The following is a 24375-nucleotide window of genomic DNA, read 5'->3' as shown; positions in this document are numbered from 1 at the left end:
GTACGTACAGAACAGTGTCTATTTAGCAGTCATGCTGTACAGGCATAGGTAGTATGTACAGTACATGGTCCATGTTTAGCAGCCATGCTGTACAGGCATAGGTAGTATGTACAGTACATGGTCCATGTTTAGCAGTCATGCTGTACAGGCATAGGTAGTATGTACAGTACATGGTCCATGTTTAGCAGTCATGCTGTACAGGCATAGGTAGTATGTACAGTATAGTGTCTCTGTTTAGCAGTCATGCTGTACAGGCATAGGTAGTATGTACAGTACATGGTCCATGTTTAGCAGTCATGCTGTACAGGCATAGGTAGTATGTACAGTAGATGGTCCATGTTTAGCAGTCATGCTGTACAGGCATAGGTAGTATGTACAGTACAGTGTCTCTGTTTAGCAGTCATGCTGTACAGGCATAGGTAGTATGTACAGTACAGTGTCTCTGTTTAGCAGCCATGCTGTACAGGCATAGGTAGTATGTACAGTACATGGTCCATGTTTAGCAGTCATGCTGTACAGGCATAGGTAGTATGTACAGTACATGGTCCATGTTTAGCAGTCATGCTGTACAGGCATAGGTAGTATGTACAGTACATGGTCCATGTTTAGCAGCCATGCTGTACAGGCATACATGTAGGTAGTACGTACAGTACAGTGTCTCTGTTTAGCAGTCATGCTGTACAGGCATAGGTAGTATGTACAGTACATGGTCCATGTTTAGCAGCCATGCTGTACAGGCATAGGTAGTACATACAGTACAGTGTCTCTGTTTAGCAGCCATGCTGTACAGGCATACATGTAGGTAGTACGTACAGAACAGTGTCTGTTTAGCAGTCATGCTGTACAGGCATAGGTAGTACATACAGTACAGTGTCTCTGTTTAGCAGTCATGCTGTACAGGCATAGGTAGTATGTACAGTACATGGTCCATGTTTAGCAGTCATGCTGTACAGGCATAGGTAGTATGTACAGTACATGGTCCATGTTTATCAGTCATGCTGTACAGGCATAGGTAGTATGTACAGTACAGTGTCTCTGTTTAGCAGTCATGCTGTACAGGCATAGGTAGTATGTACATAGTAATCATAAAGCGATGCAGCGTACCTCCTTGTTCTGGCTGTTCTGTACTGTACTGGTCGTACTCGGAGAGAAGATTCTCACTAGGATCATCTGATTGTCCTCCAGCTCCAGCTGATGTAACAGCTTCTGATCCTTACCCGCGGGTAGCTGCAGGTAGACATTGGTAGAGCAATCAAATCAAACCATAAACTAAATAGATTTGGAGGAAAATGTTCGGGAAAAATTAGTGTTTTTTTTTAAATCCTAAAAAATACTACATCTCACTTTTTTAAGGCACTAGAGAATAAAAAGATAAAAATAAATTTGTTGATATTCTGTATTATTTAGTTTGAGGAATATTAAAATCAGGAATCACAAATACCAAAATACTTATCTCAAAATGAAACCTCCATTAAAATATCTAGAAGGATAGACAATTTACAAGTAATTCATAGGTGTAATTCATTTTTATTAAAACGGAAGGTGGCATTTGAGTTTACAAGAACACTTTTGTTCTGCTAATTTGTAAAACAAGCCTCAAATTTTGAAGATTTATGGTTTTGTTGACAGTAAGCTCACCATTTTTTCTCCGGCCACCACTTGGATATTATCTGGTGACTGCTTGAGTTTCTTGGCCACCTTCTGCCGTAGAGAACCTAACGTCTCATTACTGTGACACTGAAGTCAAAGAGAAACTAAAGTTTTATGGTTGGTGGAAGGAACCCTACATAGCTGAACCTTGTTTCGTATGGAGCCAAACTTGACGAGGTGCGAAACATGATTCACCAGTATCGTGTTACACAACACCAAGACAAAGGTGTTTAAAGTTTAGTCTACCCCCAAAAAAGAAAGAAAATGCATCAAAAACTGCATATTTCATGCTGCCATTCTGTTTCACTCCCTCCACAGAGGTCATGCATTTTAGACAAATCAACAGCAAACTTAGGCCATAGCAGTTGACCTAGATACATCAAAGCTGCGTGTGTATGACATCATGTTTTATTGACTCGTGACGCAGAAATGTAAAGTGTACACATGTATTATAATGTCATACCACTGAGCTCAGGTAGAAATGTAAAGTTTACTGTCCATGTATTATAATGTCATACCACTAAGCTCAGGTAGAAATGTAAAGTTTACTGTACATGTATTATAATGTCATACCACTGAGCTCAGGTAGAAATGTAAAATTTACTGTACATGTATTATAATGTCATACCACTGAGCTCAGGTAGAAATGTAAAATTTACTGTACATGTATTATAATGTCATACCACTGAGCTCAGGTAGAAATGTAAAGTTTACTGTACATGTATTATAATGTCATACCACTGAGCTCAGGTAGAAATGTAAAGTTTACTGTACATGTATTATAATGTCATACCACTGAGCTCAGGTAGAAATGTAAAATTTACTGTACATGTATTATAATGTCATACCACTGAGCTCAGGTAGAAATGTAAAGTTTACTGTACATGTATTATAATGTCATACCACTGAGCTCAGGTAGAAATGTAAAGTTTACTGTACATGTATTATAATGTCATACCACTGAGCTCAGGTAGAAATGTAAAGTTTACTGTACATGTATTATAATGTCATACCACTGAGCTCAGGTAGAAATGTAAAATTTACTGTACATGTATTATAATGTCATACCACTGAGCTCAGGTAGAAATGTAAAATTTACTGTACATGTATTATAATGTCATACCACTGAGCTCAGGTAGAAATGTAAAGTGTACTGTACATGTATTATAATGTCATACCATTAACCTCAGGTACAAATGTAAAGTTTACTGTCCATGTATTATAATATCATACCACTAAGCTCGGGTAGAAATGTAAAGTTTACTGTACATGTATTATAATGTCATACCACTGAGCTCGGGTAGAAATGTAAAATTTACTGTACATGTATTATAATGTCATACCACTGAGCTCAGGTAGAAATGTAAAATTTACTGTACATGTATTATAATGTCATACCACTAAGCTCAGGTAGAAATGTAAAATTTACTGTACATGTATTATAATGTCATACCACTGAGCTCAGGTAGAAATGTAAAATTTACTGTACATGTATTATAATGTCATACCACTGAGCTCAGGTAGAAATGTAAAATTTACTGTACATGTATTATAATGTCATACCACTGAGTTCAGGTAGAAATGTAAAGTGTACTGTCCATGTATTATAATGTCATACCACTAAGCTCAGATTGGAATGTCTTGAAACAAACGTTTCTTTTTCAACGTCATGGCGTCTGGGGTGTGAAATATAAAAAATGAAAAACAAAAGCGATATCTATAAATAATGCGAAACTTTTTCACCATAAAAATTCTGTTAATTTACCTTTACATAAATCACTAAGCAAATCTAACAAGGAAGCAAACTCAAATTCTTTATTTGTAGACATAAACAGCATAACATGATACTGCTTGGGGAGGTAAACGTACTGGCGGCTGTGTCAAGTGACACACTTGATTTATTTGTTTGAAAGGTCATCTCTATTTAGTATGTATATGTGCACATGGCCCGCAACTAACAGCGGGGTATCATTAACCACTAATTGCCACCAAAGCCCAGAGAACACTGGAAACCTGGGTGCTGAATGACACAGATATTGGGAAAAAACCTGGCTAGTGTACAACACATGTACATCAGAAGCCAGAGTTATGGGTCAGCGAGAATTGTCAATATCTGCTCACACTACTTACATGTACAGAATGATGACAGCTACAGCTCACGGTTTATCCATGCTTAAATTTTATTTTCAGTAAATATCAGGGGTACAAACGAAGCTCGGCCCAGGCCACACTGATTTATAAACAGTGACCGAATACTTATCTACTCCAGACTTCTGCTGAGCCTCATGGCTGTTATGGACAAATAATTGTAGTAAATTGTAGCCTTCAGAAAAACCACCACCAACACCAACACCCAGGATTTTTCTTTGTGGTCGGTTCTCTCGCCGTGTATAAAATGATGAAGAGAAAAAGATGGTTTGGGATGCTGCCTATCTTACAGAACACCCTTGAGTTGCATCTAACTCACCTGCAGCGTGTACTCCTGCTTGGTGGACTCACAGCTGATCAGGAAGGACGTGGGGTGGCCGTGGAAGGATGCCCCGTGGGGGAGGATTGTCCTGGGGGTGATGTGAGTGCCCTCGACACTTAACACATAGCCCTCAGCAATCCACAGTAATCGCTCAATGTTCAGCAGCTTGGCTGACCTAGACAACCGTAAAACATAGCAGGATATACATGTAGATATCAGTATCTGAAAAAAGTACACCTACATTGCCACTTCATACATATTTGTGAGAATGCCAGAGTAGAAAAAGATATAGGTAACCTTATTCTAAATATCAACTGCTCACAGAGGAATAAGAAAAGGTGTCAGACAAAAACACTCTTCACCAAATATTTCCTTAAAACAAAGTTGTATGTATATTTATGAAATGAATACTGTTTTCCTTGTCAAGTTTCCATACCTTGATGGAGATGGAACACAAGCCACTTCTGGCACTGTTGCTGCTGTTAAGGTTTTGGTTGCCAAGGTGATAATTTTGGCAAAAGTTGACCCACCCAAACTGAACAGCGCAGACTCAAGTCTGTTGTAGCACTCATTTATAAACTTTTTGTGGAGAACTGGGGGGTCTTTCTTCAGGCGTGGGGCGAGGCCGGAGTAGGACATGTTGAGTAGGAGGGTGATGGCAAGCTCAGCTATCGTCTCGTCAGACGTGTTCAGACACACCTCCCATAGGTACTCGAGGCCGCATAGCTCCGCCTTCTCCACCACCAGAACGTTGGCAGATTTCTTCAGCTTGTGGTCATACAAGTTGACGCTTTCAAAGAAACTCTTAAAACAGGTGAAACCTGTATGGATAAACAACAAATCAGTTACACAAAGATCTCGCTGGAGGTTTGTATGTTTGTCTTCATCTGTACCATATGTAGAGAGTGTTTATCAACACAAAGATTTCTCTAGAGGTTTGTATGTGTGTCTTATCTATACCATACGTGGAGAATGTTCAGTTATTTATTTGAAAACTGCTTGGTATATAATGCCAAACATGAATTTTTCATCATATTTATGACAGCATTATAAAGGATAGGAAGAAACCAGAGTAAAACAATGTCCTTTGCCAGTTATGACAAATAGTGGAACTGGCTTTAATAGAAAAACCGCCAAGCTGCATTCAAATGTACAACCTCGCTGGTCAAGTATCAACAGTGAGCAAAACAACCCATTATCTGGCTAAATCAGTGTGAACAAAACAGCGCATTACCTGGCTAAATCAGTGTGAGCAAAACAACGCATTACCTGGCTAAATCAGTGTGAGCAAAACAGCGCATTACCTGGCTAAATCAGTGTGAGCAAAACAGCGCATTACCTGGCTAAATCAGTGTGAGCAAAACAGCGCATTACCTGGCTAAATCAGTGTTAGCAAAACAACCCATTATCTGGCTAAATCAGTGTGAGCAAAACAGCGCATTACCTGGCTAAATCAGTGTGAGCAAAACAACACATTACCTGGCTAAATCAGTGTGAGCAAAACAGCGCATTACCTGGCTAAATCAGTGTTAGCAAAACAGAGCATTACCTGGCTAAATCAGTGTGAGCAAAACAACACATTACCTGGCTAAATCAGTGTGAGCAAAACAACCCATTATCTGGCTAAATCAGCCATCACAATACATGTAGATGTCAATCACTCCCATATGCCCAGCAGACTTAAGAACAAATTCGTGTACATATGACCAAGGCCTTTCCAACTTCCTTTACAAGAGCCTCATCATTAACAGTAATCATACCACCCAAAACCACATTAGTTATTATTCTTCAAACTTTTCACATGTTTTCAATGTGTATATTTAAGGGCACAATCTGAGAGCACTGGTCTTTCTAGACTGATACAAATATACTTTTTTTGAAGCCCTGAAATTCATCCAATGTAGTTTTGTCTACTCAATAAAATTAAAAATGTGCATAAATTGCACTGAAAGTTCTTTCTTGTGCGAAAAGGTTGAGGAATTAGAGTAATAATGGTTTGATTTTTACTCTTTCAAAAACAAAACACAATCGTTTGTGCATTTGGTTTATAAGGAATCACAAATCAGCATTACTCTCATTCCTCAATCTATTTGCATGCGAAAGAGCAACTTTCTGCGCAATTTATGCACATTTTTGACTTGAGTTTGAAGACAAGACTACACTGGTTGTATTGACCAGTTTCAGAGCTTCACACAAAGTATAATTTTATCACAGGATAATGCGTCAGAATAGGTTTGAATAAACAACATGAGCATGGTGTGTCGCCACATACGGCAGGAAGAGCATGGAACAGGCCAAAAGGTGGAAGAATGATAGTAATGCTCTTTTTAATACACATGTATTTGTCCAGAATTTCCAAGAACAAGTTTAGCCAAGTTCATTCATTTCTTTCAAATGACAGGAATTCATGTTAAAGGCATATGCACATATAACTCATCCCTCTGACATTATCACCTTGCTCCTACTCCTGGTACAGCAAGTTGTCGAGGTTCCAATGAACAACAACTGATCTGAGTATTCTTGAACAACGCTAATGTCACTCAGATTCTTGAACAACGCTAATGTCACTCAGATTCTTGAACAACGCTGATGTCACTGGGGTCACGGTGATAAGACATTAAGTGAGGTCACAACACACAAAAACTCCTTAGTGGTAATAGTGGAAATGGTCGGACTCACCCTGCTGGCTAAGCTTGGCGGGGTCTTGTTTTAACAGCTCCTTCTGGAAGAGTTGACTCTGAGTTTCAGGTTCTAGGTCTGCCAAGCCCTTACTGAACCACTCGTAACACGTCTGTACACACAAATAAACACCTTATAAACACCTTATAAACGCCTTATAAACACCTTATAAACGCCTTCAACATTTACATGTCATACTGAAGAACAGGTCATTCCGGAACTATCACATACACGAGGCATATGATGACTAGATTATATAGGCATATGATGACCAGATTATACAGGCATATGATGACCAGATTATATAGGCATATGATGACTAGATTATATAGGCATATGATGACCAGATTATACAGACATATGATGACCAGATTATACAGGCATATGATGACCAGATTATATAGGCATATGATGACCAGATTATACAGGCATATGATGACTAGATTATACAGACATATGATGACCAGATTATACAGGCATATGATGACTAGATTATATAGGCATATGATGACCAGATTATACAGGCATATGATGACCAGATTATATAGGCATATGATGACCAGATTATATAGGCATACGATGACCAGATTATACAGGCATATGATGACCAGATTATACAGGCATATGATGACCAGATTATACAGACATATGATGACCAGATTATACAGACATATGATGACCAGATTATACAGGCATATGATGACCAGATTATATAGGCATATGATGACTAGATTATATAGGCATATGATGACCAGATTATACAGACATATGATGACCAGATTATACAGGCATATGATGACCAGATAATACAGACATATGATGACTAGATTATACAGGCATATGATGACCAGATTATATAGGCATATGATGACCAGATTATACAGGCATGTGATGACCAGATTATACAGGCATATGATGACCAGATTATACAGGCATATGATGACCAGATTATATAGGCATATGATGACCAGATTATATAGGCATATGATGACCAGATTATACAGGCATATGACGACCAGATGATATAGGCATATGGTGACCAGATTATATAGGCATATGATGACCAGATTATATAGGCATATGGTGACCAGATTATACAGGTATATGGTGACCAGATTTCAGTCCATAAAATATCTCTCAACATGACAAAGAGTTTCTTGGAGATGGGTTACCATGCCCTTTCATCTGATTTCTGTGTCCCTATAACTATTCAGTCTACACTGTAACATCATCTGTACTGGGACAATGGTTTAGGTGATTCATCACCAAGCATGACCAGTGTAAATTGTGGCCAGATTCATATCACTGGTCACTGGACAGAATCACAGCACATCACCTCTGGTCACATGTGACATTACTGAACACTTTATGCTTTTGTCACATTTTGTTAAAAACACCTGTATGATTTGTCACATCCTGTCACAGCATACAGAAGACCAGAGAATCACCATAACCTGTACACCTACATGTAGGCAGCATGTTTCACTGCACATATAGTTAATTAATACACTTTTTGGAAGAGGACAAACTGTTAATGCTTAATTTGCTTTCAGTCATAGCATGGCTGATAATGTCACAATATGCAACAGGATTGGTTTATGTCAAATTTTTACCAAAGTTGTATGTCACGAGATTTGTTTACGTCACATTTTCTCACTTTGTCAGGTTCTGTGCCATATCAATTCTGCAGAATCAGCCTTACCTCCCTGTCCCAGTCACAGGCGTCCTGATTGGCCACGAGAACCCCCCAGATATCACGAGCGCGGTTAGACGGCAGATAAAGCACCCCCTCCTGTAGTACATACTGTAGGAATGTCAGGTGTGTTGACACATACTGTGGGAAGAACATAAAAAAATGAGTCAGGTGTGTCAAAACATACAGTAGGTAGAGAATGGAACAGTCAGTCAGGTGTGTTGACACATGCTGTGGGAAGAGCATGGAACAGTCAGTCAGGTGTGTTGACACATGCTGTGGGAAGAGCATGGAACAGCCAGGTGTGTTGACACATGCTGTGGTAAGAGCATGGAACAGTCAGTCAGGTGTGTTGACACATGCTGTAGGTAGAGCATGGAACTGGCAGTCAGGTGTGTGAACACATACTGTGGGAAGAACATGGGACAGTCAGTCACATACCTGTGGGAGAACATGGAACAGTCAGTCAGGTGTGTTGACACATGCTGTGGGAAGAGCATGGAACAGTCAGGTGTGTTGACACATGCTGTGGGAAGAGCATGGAACAGTCAGTCAGGTGTGTTGACACATGCTGTGGGAAGAGCATGGAACAGTCAGGTGTGTTGACACATGCTGTGGGAAGAGCATGGAACAGTCAGTCAGGTGTGTTGACACATGCTGTAGGTAGAGCATGGAACTGGCAGTCAGGTGTGTGAACACATACTGTGGGAAGAACATGGGACAGTCAGTCACATACCTGTGGGAGAACATGGAACAGTCAGTCAGGTGTGTTGACACATGCTGTAGGTAGAGCATGGAACAGTCAGGTGTGTCAAAACATTCTGTGGGAAGAGCATGGAACAGTCAGGTGTGTTGACACATGCTGTGGGAAGAGCATGGAACAGTCAGTCAGGTGTGTTGACACATGCTGTGGGAAGAGCATGGAACAGTCAGGTGTGTTGACACATGCTGTGGGAAGAGCATGGAACAGTCAGTCAGGTGTGTTGACACATGCTGTGGGAAGAGCATGGAAGAGTCAGTCAGGTGTGTGAACACATACATTGGGAAGAACATGGGACAGTCAGTCACATACCTGTGGGAGAACATGGAACAGTCAGTCACATACCTGTGGGAGAACATGGGACAGTCAGTCACATACCTGTAGGAGAACATGGGACAGTCAGTCACATACCTGTGGGAGAACATGGGACAGTCAGTCACATACCTGTGGGAGAACATGGAACAGTCAGTCACATACCTGTGGGAGAACATGGGACAGTCAGTCACATACCTGTGTGAGAACATGGGACAGTCAGTCACATACCTGTGGGAGAACATGGAACAGTCAGTCACATACCTGTGGGAGAACATGGGACAGTCAGTCACATACCTGTGTGAGAACATGGGACAGTCAGTCACATACCTGTGGGAGAACATGGAACAGTCAGTCACATACCTGTGGGGAGAACATGGAACAACCATGAACTGTGCACAGAACATAAGAGAATACGTATTTTCACTAACACAAAATGTGCATTCAGAGCCCTGTCAGAACCCCTGAATTACCTCCACTTGGTTTTCTCTGTTCAGCATGAGAAGAAGGAGGTCACATCTTTGCTGGTTCTTGTTAAAGTGACATAATCATGCAGCATAATTTATCTGTAACAAGACGTGCTTGTCTTCCCTATCCCACCCTCCCTGACCTCAATGACACTGACATGAGTGTAACAAGACTAATACAGGCAGCGAAATTTGGCCTGCCGCCGAAACCCAGAAATCGGTTATTCCGCCTCGCCTAACCGATCATTCGGTTACGCCACGTATGTTTATCAACCCGATCGGTTACGCTAATTGTTTACGTGGTTTATGTTTCAGGCATCATTCTGGATCATTAATAAAAGTATTCAGCTCAATGTTATGTTTGTTTTTCTTTTCTATATCTAGCAGCTCATACCGTAAGGTTGGTGAACAAAAGAAAGAGAAATTTTACACTCACACGGTGTTTCAACGTTGTGTGTTGCCTGGTTGGTACTTGACTCCTGTGGCACATTTTTACGTGAAATTCCGTTATACAGGCTTATATGTTTGCAATATGCCCAGTCCAACATTAAGTACTTCCAGTAAGTGTCATTACGGTATTGGGGAGCGAGTTTGGTATCCCTGATTACTGATAATTAACGCAGTTTCCAACGCACGTGGTGTGAGTCTTACCACAGTGATATATATATATATACTCGCTACAGGGCCGGGAGAGACCTTGACGTCACAGGCCTATGCGTCACAGGCCTGTGCTCTAAATCAGAACGCAGCCGGTGAGGTCCCGTAAGGGTTCCATCAATCTGTACGGTAGACTCGACTAATTTGGGCTCGAGTAGCAGTTAAACTACATGTACATGAAAAGGTAACCTTGTTTTATTTACTTGCGTGATCGTGAAAAGATAAGTCAAAATAAATAATTTGAGTATTATCTCAAAGCCTGTAAGGCATATATGAATGATTACATTTCCATGTGACCAGCATAGGCAGCTGGCTGTGGCTGAAGTGGCTTAGACGCGTTGCCATACTAACCGCGTTGTGATTATGAAAGCTGTTCAGTCCAGTTTATCTGTAGTTACCTAATGCACACTGACTCTAAGGACGTTCTCGTTGGACAGTTGGCCTAACCGATTTTCGGTTAGCCAAATTGAAACGCACGTAACCGTTGCGCGACCGACGGTTTCGTTCGCGCCAAATTTCGCTGCCTGCTAATACCACACTTGTCTTCCCTATCTCACCCTCCCTGACCTTAATGACACCGGCATGTGTGTAACAAGACTCGTACCACACTTGTCTTCCCTATCCCACCCTCTGTGACCTCAATGACACCGGCATGTGTGTAACAGGACTCATACGACACTTGTCTTCCCTATCCCACCCTCCCTGACCTCAATGACACTGGCATGTGTGTAACAAGACTCGTACCACACTTGTCTTCCCTATCCCACGCTCCGTGACCTCACTGACACTGGCATGTGTGTAACAAGACTCGTACCACACTTGTCTTCCCTATCCCACGCTCCGAGACCTCACTGACATTGGCATGTGTGTAACAAGACTCATACCACACTTGTCTTCCATATCCCACCCTCCGTGACCTCACTGTCACCGGCATGTGTGTAACAAGACTCATACCACACTTGTCTTCCATATCCCACCCTCCGTGACCTCACTGACACCGCCATGAGTGTAACAAGATGTGTACCATGCTTGTTTTCCCTATCCCACCCTCTGCAACCTGACACCGGCATGAGTGTAACGAGATGTGTACCATGCTTTTCTTCCCCATCTCATTCTCTCTGACCCCACTCACATCAGCATGTGTGTAACAAAACGCTTACCATGCTTGTCTTCCCTCTCCCACCCCGTGATCTTACACACATCGGCATTTGTGTAACAAGACACGTACTGTTCTTGTCTTCCCTATCCCACCCCCCATGAGCTCACTGACATCAGCATGTGTGTAACAAGACACGCACTGTGCTTGTCTTCCCTCTCCCACCCCCTGTGATCTTACTCACATCAGCATGTGTGTAACAAGACGCGCACTGTGCTTGTCTTCCCTCTCCCACCCCCTGTGATCTTACTCACATCAGCATGGGTGTATCTACTGTCCACGATAGTCTCTGGGGAGATCAGCTTCCCTGGCTGAGCTGTCGTTGCTGTCTTGTGACACTTCACCAAACTGTTTGTGATCAATTTGATCAAATCAAAGTTTTTGTTTAATTCATGTAAAATTCCCTGAAACAGATGAGAAACAGTGCAATGAATACTGAGAGGACTGAAAAGATGAAGAGAATTCATAATATTTATAGATGTAGCCCCCAACGCTCCCACAAATATCAACATTTTATAAAAAGTCATTTAAAAATGCCCCAGACCAAATGAAAAATTCATTTCTAATTTGAAGCAAATTTATTTAAAATGCACAAAAAATTTAAGCATGTTTGTTTAATATCTTCGTTAGCATAAATGTCATCAAGATACTGAAACTATGGGATGCTTTGAAATCAAGATTCTGTACCAAAACCATAAAGCAGTATTAAATCAGCTGCTGAGGATACCTTGTCAGTTTTGGGGAATGTCTGTTTGAGGATGTTCTTGCTGATGTGCAGCATCTGTTTGATAGCTGGTAATACCCAGACACCCTGCAAGTAAAGTAGACCACAGTATAACTACTTCATTAACCTCCGCAGGTGTACTATACCACAACAACAGGTGAATTACAGGTACTTTACCATCACCTGTGAGCTGGAGTTGTGTTCAAAGGTAAGACAGCATCTGTTCCACTTCTCCAGAGATTTAAAATTTAGCATGTTATACAACTACATTTATATGACCACAAGTACAGAATACCACAGTGCCATTACTATCAGCTGAAAATGTGCCATTACTATCACCTGAAAATGTGCCATTACTATCAGCTGAAAATGTGCCATTACTATCACCTGAAAATGTGCCATTACTATCACCTGAAAATGTGCCATTACTATCACCTGAAAATGTGCCATTACTATCAGCTGAAAATGTGCCATTACTATCACCTGACAATAGTATCACCAGCAAAAAGTATAAACTGTACAAACATTACACTTTCATACAGAAAAATGTAAACGTTATCAGTGGGCAAATGGCCTAAAAATTTATTTTAACACCCCAATTCACAAATTTTTAATGCGAAGAGGAAATCCCCAATACCCACAGTAAACCACCAGCCTTTGATAAATAACTGATGAACTTTATCACATTGGATACACAGATTTCCAGCCACAGCGAGAGCTGAAAGATTTGTGTAAGAGCTCCTGCTGACTGCTTATTGCCGAAACCCCCTGAGACCAGTGGAGGTAGATGAATCGTAAAACTTCCCCATCTGAGGCTGCCTCTCAGCCAACACCACCAGACTGAATGACAGGCTGAGCATCTTAAACCAAACAGCCATAACCCACCCATTAGACAAATATTATCTCTGAATCATAAACAAAGTTGACATCAAACCTTATCGTATCACACAGAACTTACATTTACCTTTTTGATGTCTTCCACACACTTGACAACATACTGGCGCTTCACCTGCTCCTTGACAATGTAGGAGTCACTGAGGATGGCCAGGTGTTCATCCAGGGCCTGCTCCATCAGGTGTGTAGAGAGGACAGGTAGATGTGACAGGTCCCACAGTAACTCCAATACCTGTAATAACAATACACCATAAAGGTGAGTACATCAGGGGTGTAGAGAGGACAGGTAGATGTGACAGGTCCCACAGTAACTCCAATACCCGTAACAACAACACACCATACAGATGAGTACATCAGGTGTGTTGAGAGGACAGATAGATGTGACAGGTCCCACAGTAACTCCAATACCTGTAATAACAACACACCATACAGATGAGTACATCAGGTGTGTAGAGAGGACAGGTAGATGTGACAGGTCCCACAGTAACCCCAATACCTGTAATAACAATACACCATACAGATGAGTACATCAGGTGTGTTGAGAGGACAGATAGATGTGACAGGTCCCACAGTAACTCCAATACCTGCAACAACAACACACCATACAGATGAGTACATCAGGTATGCAGAGAGGACAGATAGATGTGACAGGTCCCACAGTAACCCCAATACCTGCAGCAACAACAACACACCATACAGATGAATACATCAGGTATGCAGAGAGGACAGGTAGATGTGACAGGTCCCACAGTAACTCCAATACCTGTAATGACAATACACCATACAGATGAGTACATCAGGTGTGTAGAGAAAACAGGTAGATGTCACAGGTCCCACAGTAACTCCAATACCTGTAATAACAATGCACCATAAAGGTGAGTACATCAGGCGTGTAGAGAGTAACTCCAATACCTGTAATAACAACATCATACAGGTGAGTACATCAGGCATACAGCGATACAGGTAGATGTGACAGGTCCCACATTAACTCCAATACCTGTAACAACAACACACCATACAGGTGAGTATAACAGGTATGTAGAGAGGACATGTAGATATGACATGTCCCACAGTAACTCCAAAACCTGTAACACCACCACCAAAACACCATAAAGGTGAGTACATCAGGTATGTAGAGAGGACAGGTATATGTGACAGGTCCCACAGTAACTCCAATACCTGTAACAACATGCCATACAGATGAGTACATCAGGTATGCAGAGAGGACAGGTAGATGTGACATGTCCCACAGCAACTCCAATGCCTGTAAAAACAACACACCATACAGATGAGTACATAAGGTATGCAGAGAGGACAGGTAGATGTGCCAGGTTCCAGTGTGCGCTACATACACATGTACCCAAGCATAAGAGCAAAAAAATATACACACCATTCCTAAATCAATGTACTTGTTTAATAGGTTACATTTCAGTGTTAGCTGACAGCAGTGGACGTACAAGACCTAGAGTCCATATAACACTTACTCTGGTGGTTGTCTTTGAGACACGAGCGTCGCGCCCAATCTTCCCGATTAAAGCCAGCAGCTTCTCCCTCATACGATCGTTATCTTCCTGCCAATTCTGTGCAAAACAAAAAAAATCATAAATCATGACAGGAATTATAAAGGATGAAAAACATTACTGTCAGTCTTACTTTAGTTGATTATGGCTTAATAGTTAAAGATTTTGGTTGCCTAATCCAGTAATGCTGCTCTAGTCGTGTTGTTTGCCTAATCTAGGCATGCTGTCCTGGCGGTGTTGTTTGCCTAATCTAGCGATGCTGCTCTATTGGTGTTGTTTACCTAATCTAGGAATGCTGTTCTAGTTGTTTTGCTTGCTTATTCTACCGATGCTGTTTTAGTGGTGTTGCTTGCCTAATCTAGGCATGCTGTTCTGGTGTTGTTGTTTGCCTAATCTAGCAATGCTGTGCTAGTGGTTTTGCTTGCCTAATCTAGGGATGCTGTTTTAGTGGTGTGCTTGCCTAATCTAGCAATGCTGTTCTTGTGGTGTTGCCTGCCTAATCTAGGAATGCTGTTCTGGTGGTGTTGTTTGCCTAATCTACCGATGCTGTTTTAGTGGTGTTGCTTGCCTAATCTAGGCATGCTGTTCTGGTGGTGTTGTTTGCCTAATCTAGCAATGCCGTGCTAGTGGTGTTGCTTGCCTAATCTAGGGATGCTGTTTTAGTGGTGTTGCTTGCCTAATCTAGCGATGCTGTTTTAGTGGTGTTGCTTGCCTAATCTGGTGATGCTGTTTTAGTGGTGTTGCTTGCCTAATCTGGTGATGCTGTTTTAGTGGTTTTGCTTGCCTAATCTGGCGATGCTGTTTTAGTGGTGTTGTTTGCTTAATCTAGACATGCTGTCCCAGTGGTGTTGTTTGCCTAAACAAGTGATGCTGTTATAGGGGTGTTGCTTGTTTGAGTATTGGTATTATTCTTATCCTTGAGGTGTTGTTTGTATAACCTAAAGTCATAGCTTGCGAATCTTGGATGTGCCTTGTCTCTCCTAAAGATGTTCTTTGTGCAACCAAAAGCATCATTTGCCCATCATGGAGATGTGGTTCATCTAAACTACAGGTGCTGTTCGTCTGTTCAAGTTCCTCACCTTACTGAACTCCTCATGATCTCTGAATTTACAGCCATGTTTCAAGCCAAAAGAGGGCACAAAACTCGAACAAACAATACAATATATGGACCAGCTGAATACTACAACGTCACCCACAACTGCCACATTACACATACACCCACTGCCACTCACCTTTTGTATGAGAAGAAAAAGGTGTTCTAACTGCTGAGCATCAAACTTAACCGCTGCAGCGGCCACTATTGAGTGTATGTTGTCTATCACATTGTTTGTCTGGCCATTCTGAAACAAGCAAAATAAAGTTGTGAATAGAGAGAGAAATTTCAAACAAACTATCCTCCGTAATACCCAACATGAGAAATAGGGCATCTTTTATGAGATGGTATAAACTGGGCAAAAAGCAACTGGAGACTCCAGAAGCATTGTTAAATTTGCTACCATTGTCTGTGGTAGAAACCATATCCTTTTATGACCAAACCAAATCTAACTGTAGAGCAATAAAGTGTATTACTATAATGCATTACTTTTATTTGTTACCTAAACATCTTTCACATCAGAAAACGGGGTTATACATGCAGTTTACACAGGGCTGACTGACTGTGTGGAATCTTCACTTGCTGGGTTTGCCATCATGTCCTGGACAACAGTTTTATGCCACACTAAAACATTTTTAAGTCTGCCACCATGTTACATATGCAGGTAGTAACGTGCGTGTACATTGAAGCATTTTCCAGTTTGGACACCTGTTTACTCAAAACAGAGGTGGCTTTATATAACATTCCATGTGTACCTGCATCTTCCAGATCATGGTGAGTTCATCCAGAGACAGCTTTGCCCCAAGGAAGTCCACTATGCCCTTTATTTTATCACAGTACTGGGCCTGGTCTATGTTACCCTCCAGGGCTATGGATAACAGCCGGTTGTCCACAAGCCACTCCAAGATTTTCTCCATTCCGATGGCTGTCTTGGGGACTTTACTGCCGGTGCTGTCCTCTATCAACTTTGTCACCTAAAGGAATGGAATGGGGAGACGTGTTACTCAAGTTAGCCAGGCTGGTGCAGCTACGTTTTCAACAATGCCAGCTGGTCATAGAGAGATATATAGTGGACGGTTGATTTGGAATCTTTAAAATTAGCTGAACTCTCCTATATCATTATACATACAGTACATGTGCGTGTGTGTGTGTGTGTGTGTGTGTGTGTGTGTTCGCGTGTGTGTGGGTGTGGGTGTGTGTGTGTGTGTGTGTGTGTGTGTGTCTACCTTTCGCACACATACACTCCCGTCCATACCAAAATGCCATGTAATATACTGCAATTTCCACTAAAATGCAGTCAGCATCACATTCTTAAGTAAATTTTTCGGACATTATCTGTCACGACATACAAAGGACTTTACTGTGAGGAACAGATCTGCATTTACTTAATCAGAGATGGGTTTTTAACACAGTAAAATGATTCTAATCAAAATCAGACATGTAAACACCATAAATTTTATCCTTAGTATTTCAAAATCATATTTATTTATTTATTTATTTATATTATTGGTGTTTTATGCCAACTCAAGAATAAATCTGATAATAACAGTGCATCATGAAGGCCCCGTATCTCTTACCTCTTTCAGAGAGTTCATTTTAGCATTGAAGTGGGGGGACTTGAGCATGCGCAGGGCGATGTTCAGCCGTAGCTCATCTATCGAGTCCACATCATTTGGTAGCATATTCAGACATAGGAGCTTCATAGAGGCCAGGAGGTCGCTCACGCTGCCCACTTTCTGCAACACAACACAGGGGGAACAAGCACAGAAATATGAGTCGCTACACAGTTGTACTGAGCATTGAGTGATTCTGTAAAACTTCACGATATCCTACTGGCAGCATTACAATAGCCCAGAGTGACTTTCCTTTGCTAAGCTACCATTCAGTTTCATGATAGGGTAGGTATCCTGTAATTTACAGCATCAACAGAGCTATCCATTATTCAGATATGATTATTTTGATGTAATCGCATCTACCATCAGAGTGTACACATATATGACAACAGTGATTTGCCACATCATCAGAGCACGTGTATCAACCACCCACTGACAAAATAGATAAATACATAAGTGTAGGCATGAATACCTCTTGTATAAGGACACATGGTAAGTGAGAATCATAAAAAGAAAGTAAAAATCCTAAATCTGACAAAAAGGCACATTTACTATTAACACCTACAACATTCAACATATGACACTTGTTTGTTTATACTGAATAACTATTAATAGAGGATCAGTGATAATGCAGCCATATCACTGGTTGAAATGCTAATCGGGCCTGTTTATACCAAGCAGTCACAAACTGTGTATCCTGACACCATACCTTCTATGTGACCACACCCAGATAACACCATTACACTGACACCATACCCTGACACCACACCCAGATAGCACCATTATCCTGACACCATACCCTGACACCACACCCAGCTATATCATTATCCTGACACCATACCGTCTATGTCACAACAGTGGCACACCCAGCTATACCATTATCCTGACACCATAGCTTCGATGTCACCACACCCAGATAACACCATTACACTAACATCATACCCGGACACCCTGACCAGCTAACAACATTACACTGACATCATACATTGACACCCACCATACCCTGACACCCCTACCTGCTAGCAACATACCCATACATCCCACACAGCTGGCATCATACCCTGACACCCTACCAGCTAGCAACATACCTGGACATCCCATCCAGCTAGCATCATTACCCTGACACCCTTCCAGCTAGCAACATACCTGAACATCCCACCCAGCTAGCATCATTACCCATACATCCCACCCAGCTAGCATCATTACCCTGACACCCTACCCAGCTAGCAACATACCCGGACATCCCACCTAGCTAGCATCATTACCCTGACACCCTTCCAGCTAGCAACATACCTGGACATCCCACCCAGCTAGCATCATTACCCTGTCACCCTACCAACATACCTGGACATCCCACCCAGCCAGCATCATTACCCTGACCCCCCTACCAGCTAGCAACAAACCCGGACATCCCACCTAGCTAGCATCATTACCCTGACACCCTACCACCAAGCAACATACCTGGACATCCCACCCAGCTAGCATCATTACCCTGACACCCTTCCAGCTAGCAACATACCTGGACATCCCACCCATCCCACCCAGCTATCATCATTACCCTGACACCCTTCCAGCTAGCAACAAACCTGGACATCCCACCCAGCTAGCATCATTACCCTGACACCCTTCCAGCTAGCAACATACCTGGACATCCCACCCAGCTAGCATCATTACTCTGACACCCCTACCAGCTAGCAACAAACCTGGACATCCCACCCAGCTAGCATCATTACCCTGACACCCCACCTAGCTAGAACTATTACACTAACATCATACCCTGACACCCCTACTGCCTAGCATCATACCCAGACATCCCACTCAGCTAGCATCATACCCTCACACCCACCCAGCTAGCATCATTACACTGACTTGGCACCAGAGCACTGACACCACAACCAGCCGGCACCAGAACACTGGCACTACACCCAGTTGGCACCAGAACATTGAGACTACATCCAGCCGGCACCAGAACACTTACACTACACCCAGCCTGCACCAGAACATTGAGACTACATCCCACTGGCACCAGAACACTGACACTACACCCAGCAAGCACCAGAGCACTGACACTACACCCAGCCGGCACGAGAACACTGACACTACACCCTGCCAGCACCGGAACACTGACACCACACCTAACACTGACATCACACCTAGCCTCCACCAGAACACTGACACCATACCCAGCCAGTAACAGAACACTGACACCACACCCAGCCTGCACCAGAACACTGACACCACACCTAGCAGGCACCAGAGCACTGACACCACACCCAGACAGCACCAGAACACTGACACCACACCCAGCCAGCACCAGAACACTGACACCACACCCAGCCTGCACCAGAACACTGACACCATACCCAGCCTGCACCAGACCACTGACACCACACCCAGCCTGCACCAGACCACTGACACCACACCCAGCCGGCACCATACCTTCTCTTTGAAGTCCTTCTCCTCCAGACTCTGCACATACTTGATCGCTCTCTCCATTCCAGGAGTCAGCAGTTTCTCCACAACAGAGAAGTTTAAGTACTCAGCAGACACTCCAAACGGACGCAGTAAAGCTGCCATGGCCTACAAATACAAGGTCAAAGGTCACTCTCAACCACATCACCAAGTGTAAATTTAAGACATATTTTATACTTTATCTGACCACAGTATATGACAGAGCTTTCTCACAGTGTGTACATATCTACATTAAGTTTTTAGCAATGATATTGTCCAGACAAGGTATATGACATGATGTAGGAGACCAGAGATGCGCGATGTACCAGTCAGCTGAGGATGAGCCTAGCACTCAAGCAGAGGGAGCCACACTCACTTCACTGATTAAGGGTAAGTGGTCTCACACATAAGATCACTTGCTAAACGTTTTTCTTCTGGTTTAAATTTACATGTGCTTGCTTATACAGCTGTTACATGGAAAGAAAGTCAATCTTATGAAAACCCAGATGGAAATAATCAAACAACACATCACAGTGCCTGAAACAGCGTCAAGAAGACAGAGAAAAAATAAACATCGTAAACATAACATGGCTATTAACTTACTGGTGCATCCAGATTCTCAGTTTCCAGGAATTTCTGGACTAAAGTAAACCCTCCTTTCTGACCAAACTGAAAACCAAAGTGAATGTTTAAGACATGGTAAGAAACACATACATGTAACTGTGTAAACCACAGCAAGGAATATTTCATTGTGTAAAACATACATGTATATCAATGTTTCAAGCTTTGAAGTCGAGGTCCTAATAACCTTTCACAGCATTTCTCAACATTAACTCTTCTATGTTACAGGTATATTTCACTATATAACACTATGTATCACTATGTAACATTATGTAAAACTATGTATCACTACGTAACACTATGTATCACTCACGATGTAACCCAGTAAAGATAAAGCACACAATGCTTACCCTATTGATAAGGTTCGACAACCAGCCATATGGGTCCTGAAATCATAAACAATGGGAAGGATGGATTTGTAGTACGAAATGCCAGACTCACAAGAGAACTTACATTTATTTATATACTGTAAATCGTCAACATTTTCGACCTCTAAAGCACTTTTTTCACTGGAATTTATTTATACAATTCCAATAAAAATGACTCCAAAATGATTTATCTGTGTCACTAAAGATGCGAGCTTCATAAAACTGTGCAAATTATTTCCCTACACCCTGAAGTTCTCTTAGAATGTGTCAAATATTAGTTCCAGAGGTGGTTGAAAAGGATGAAGAAATAGTATACATGTATGGCAACGTCTCGCTCTGCTTTTACTAATAAATATACATGTACGTTCACACTCTACTAGGCAGTTGTAATTGTAGCAGGAATATTTTTTTCACATGGTTATTCCATCTAAATGAACAACATATTCATACTTTTACTTGTCCAAAAAACTGAGAGAGAAAAGTAGTTCTTTGCTTTCAGCACTACTTCTGTCCTAAAAATTAGAAGAAATAGGGTAGACACAGGGGAATCCTCTGTGGGTCTCTGGGTCAAAGTTCAGATCATTAGATGTACTCGTAAATTGTCAACAATATAAATAATGTATCTGGTATACGGTTTATTTTCTATTTTAAGGGGGACATATTTATGTACTAAATGCATGGATATTAATTATTACAAAAACCACCAGTTTTGTCACCGACTGTACGGAATTGATGTGACCTGCCTGGGTGGAACAAGAGGCAACAAGAGGGCTGCTTCTCATCTCAAAAGCTGGGCAGCTGAGATTTATTGAACCAGTGGTTAACGTGTCTACACACCAAATGAACATGTGTAGTTCCATTAAGTGCCATATAACCTACCTTATAGGTGCCTGAGGGAGGACTAGCTGCATAATTATTAGACTGCAATTTATCTCCATCACCGTCATCCTTGGCCACTCGGTCAGGTCGACGCATCTTGTTCTTGTAGTGGAACTCTGTGTCGGGAGTCAAGGCCTGTACACATACAACATATACAGGTACATACAGGTGATTTATACAGGCATATTCTTACAAGACTCCAGCAGGTCAACAGATCTTTCTCTATATCAAAAAGATATATAAAATAAATATACAATAAATCTTATCTTGTTCGCTACTTTGCCTGGTCAAGATTGAAATCTTCATATGATTTCCCACATCCATCTTTTAAATAACATTTATACATTACATGTATCCGTTATAAAGTGCATACAGATAAACAGTGCAGTGCAAACAGAGATGACTGTAGACAGTTTTCTCTTTATAATAAACACTTCTGAGCTCTATCAACTTGATTTCTCAGAGCACTTGAGAGTTCCAGCCCATCGTCTACTGTGTGTAAGCACTGGCTACTCTCATGACCTTTCAACCCTTGGAATCTACTTGCATTTCGTTAACATCACTGTTCACAGTATTTTGGTCTAACATATCAGTCTTTCCTTGCACCATGCACAACCCAATACCAAGACATGAACAGCACTGCCTCACTGAAATACCATGCCACATTGTACTGAAATGGGCTGAAAAGTACTTGACTTTGAAATCTAAGGCTACATTCACATGGGACGATATGTGTTATCAATTCATCAAATTCTACTTGTTGAGCGAAAATAGAACATTATCTACATGTGACTTGTCAAATTCTCAAAAAAAAAAAAGGACAAAGCTGAGTGTTACCAGTGCGAGGACATCTAGGAGATCCACAGGTGCAGGGCTGTGCTGTAGTCTGGCCACCACCAGGTCCACCAACAGCTGTAACATGTTATAGATACCCTCCTGGATTTCTGTGCCCCATTTATGAACAGCAGACGAGGCCAGCAACTGTAAAACAGTCACACACATGCTATATCACCACTTGTACTCCACTAATGTCCAGGCGTAATAAACGCACCTCATGGGTATTCCACCAGAAAACCCTACTAGCCTAGTATTCTAATTTTAGCTTTTAAACCCACTTTCCCATTCTTCTCTTCTTCTGTTTTTGTATTGATTAACTTTCCTGTAAACTCTGATCTATTTATTTATTTATTTGATTGGTGTTTTACGCCATACTCATTATATATTTCACTTATATGACAGCAGCCAGCATTAAGGTGACAAAGCCCGGGAAACCCACTGCCATCCGCAGGTTGCTGGAAGACCTTCCAATGTACGGCCAGAGATGAAGCCAGCATGAGCTGTACTCAGCGCTACCACATTGGTGAGAGGCACTTACGTCATTGCGCCACGCTGACGTGCTAACTCCCTTGACCAAGCAGGCCCCGTAAACCTTGTCCTAACGATCTAAGGATCTATTAATCATAACCCTGATCTGAGGCTAATGCTTACTTATATGTTCTGCACGCTTGTTTATGTTTTGAAGGGCCTGTAAAATTCAGGATAGTCCAGCTGAATTCCAAGACATCATCAACAAGTCTGGCAGAATAATTTCACCACTCACCTTTTGGAAAGCCTCTGGCATACATCTCTCCATAAACCGTTTACAGTTCTCATCTGAATCAGCTAAACCTGATAAGGTAGAAGTCAAGAAAATGAAAACTGAATGGTAAACTGGTATCCTGGTAAACTATGAAAATGTAAGGGCATATCCTTTCTCTCATATCGCTTTTTAATAAGATTTCTCATTCTACACGTATAACTCTATGTGTCTGAAATCCATAAACCAGCGCCTGTAAGTCTTAACATACATGTACTCATGAAGTCTTCAGTCTTATTTTAAGCAGTTTTCTCAGAAATAAAACATGGGGTGTTTTACCCCAGCTTTGTTACATTATTTATTTATTTGATTGATGTTTCTCAATCAAATACTCAAGAATATTGCACTCATACGACAGCGACCAGCCTAATGTTGGGATTAAACCAAATTCTAAACCCACAACCATTCAGACGTTCAGATGTACACCCACAGAGGAAGCCAGCACGACTTTGTTACATTAGCAGATCACAGAAATGAATACTAGGAACCTTTCCACAATATCAGCATTAATTACCTGCATCTGCTAGTCTGGTAGCTGACAGCAAACATTTCCCGAGTGATTCTTCTCTTTTATAAGGTATAGACCAGTGCTCTGTAAACACACGGCCTTCCAGCTCATACAAATTTGTGACAGGAAATTCCAGAGAATTACTGTCGTCTGCTCCCCCACTGGTTGTCATGGCGTCTGTTTTCTCGCTGGATTCTTCAACCACCTGGGAACAGTAACAAGCC

The 24375-nt window shown here is 41.7% G+C and overlaps 1 protein-coding gene across 2 annotated transcripts in view; it reads right to left on the bottom strand.

The window, feature by feature from the left end:
• Positions 1 to 24375, bottom strand: part of LOC135471934 (ubiquitin carboxyl-terminal hydrolase 24-like) — a 78172-nt gene that overhangs the window by 50735 nt on the left and 3062 nt on the right. For both annotated transcript variants that reach the window (XM_064751376.1, XM_064751377.1), the window contains exons 2-21: positions 24158 to 24356; positions 23608 to 23675; positions 22845 to 22988; positions 22008 to 22142; positions 21111 to 21146; positions 20743 to 20808; positions 20128 to 20268; positions 17653 to 17811; positions 16831 to 17049; positions 16215 to 16322; positions 14947 to 15042; positions 13533 to 13694; positions 12572 to 12655; positions 12099 to 12248; positions 8502 to 8633; positions 6800 to 6911; positions 4557 to 4941; positions 4118 to 4295; positions 1639 to 1737; positions 1105 to 1227 (exon numbers count right to left, since the gene is read on the bottom strand). In XM_064751376.1, coding sequence (XP_064607446.1) covers positions 1105 to 1227; positions 1639 to 1737; positions 4118 to 4295; positions 4557 to 4941; positions 6800 to 6911; positions 8502 to 8633; positions 12099 to 12248; positions 12572 to 12655; positions 13533 to 13694; positions 14947 to 15042; positions 16215 to 16322; positions 16831 to 17049; positions 17653 to 17811; positions 20128 to 20268; positions 20743 to 20808; positions 21111 to 21146; positions 22008 to 22142; positions 22845 to 22988; positions 23608 to 23675; positions 24158 to 24356 — 2796 coding nt within the window. The remainder of the gene's footprint in view (positions 1 to 1104; positions 1228 to 1638; positions 1738 to 4117; positions 4296 to 4556; positions 4942 to 6799; positions 6912 to 8501; positions 8634 to 12098; positions 12249 to 12571; positions 12656 to 13532; positions 13695 to 14946; positions 15043 to 16214; positions 16323 to 16830; positions 17050 to 17652; positions 17812 to 20127; positions 20269 to 20742; positions 20809 to 21110; positions 21147 to 22007; positions 22143 to 22844; positions 22989 to 23607; positions 23676 to 24157; positions 24357 to 24375) is intronic.

This window comes from Liolophura sinensis, chromosome 7 (assembly GCF_032854445.1).
Source record: "Liolophura sinensis isolate JHLJ2023 chromosome 7, CUHK_Ljap_v2, whole genome shotgun sequence".
Lineage (NCBI taxonomy): Eukaryota > Metazoa > Mollusca > Polyplacophora > Chitonida > Chitonidae > Liolophura > Liolophura sinensis.
This window is presented reverse-complemented; position numbering and strand designations above follow the sequence as displayed.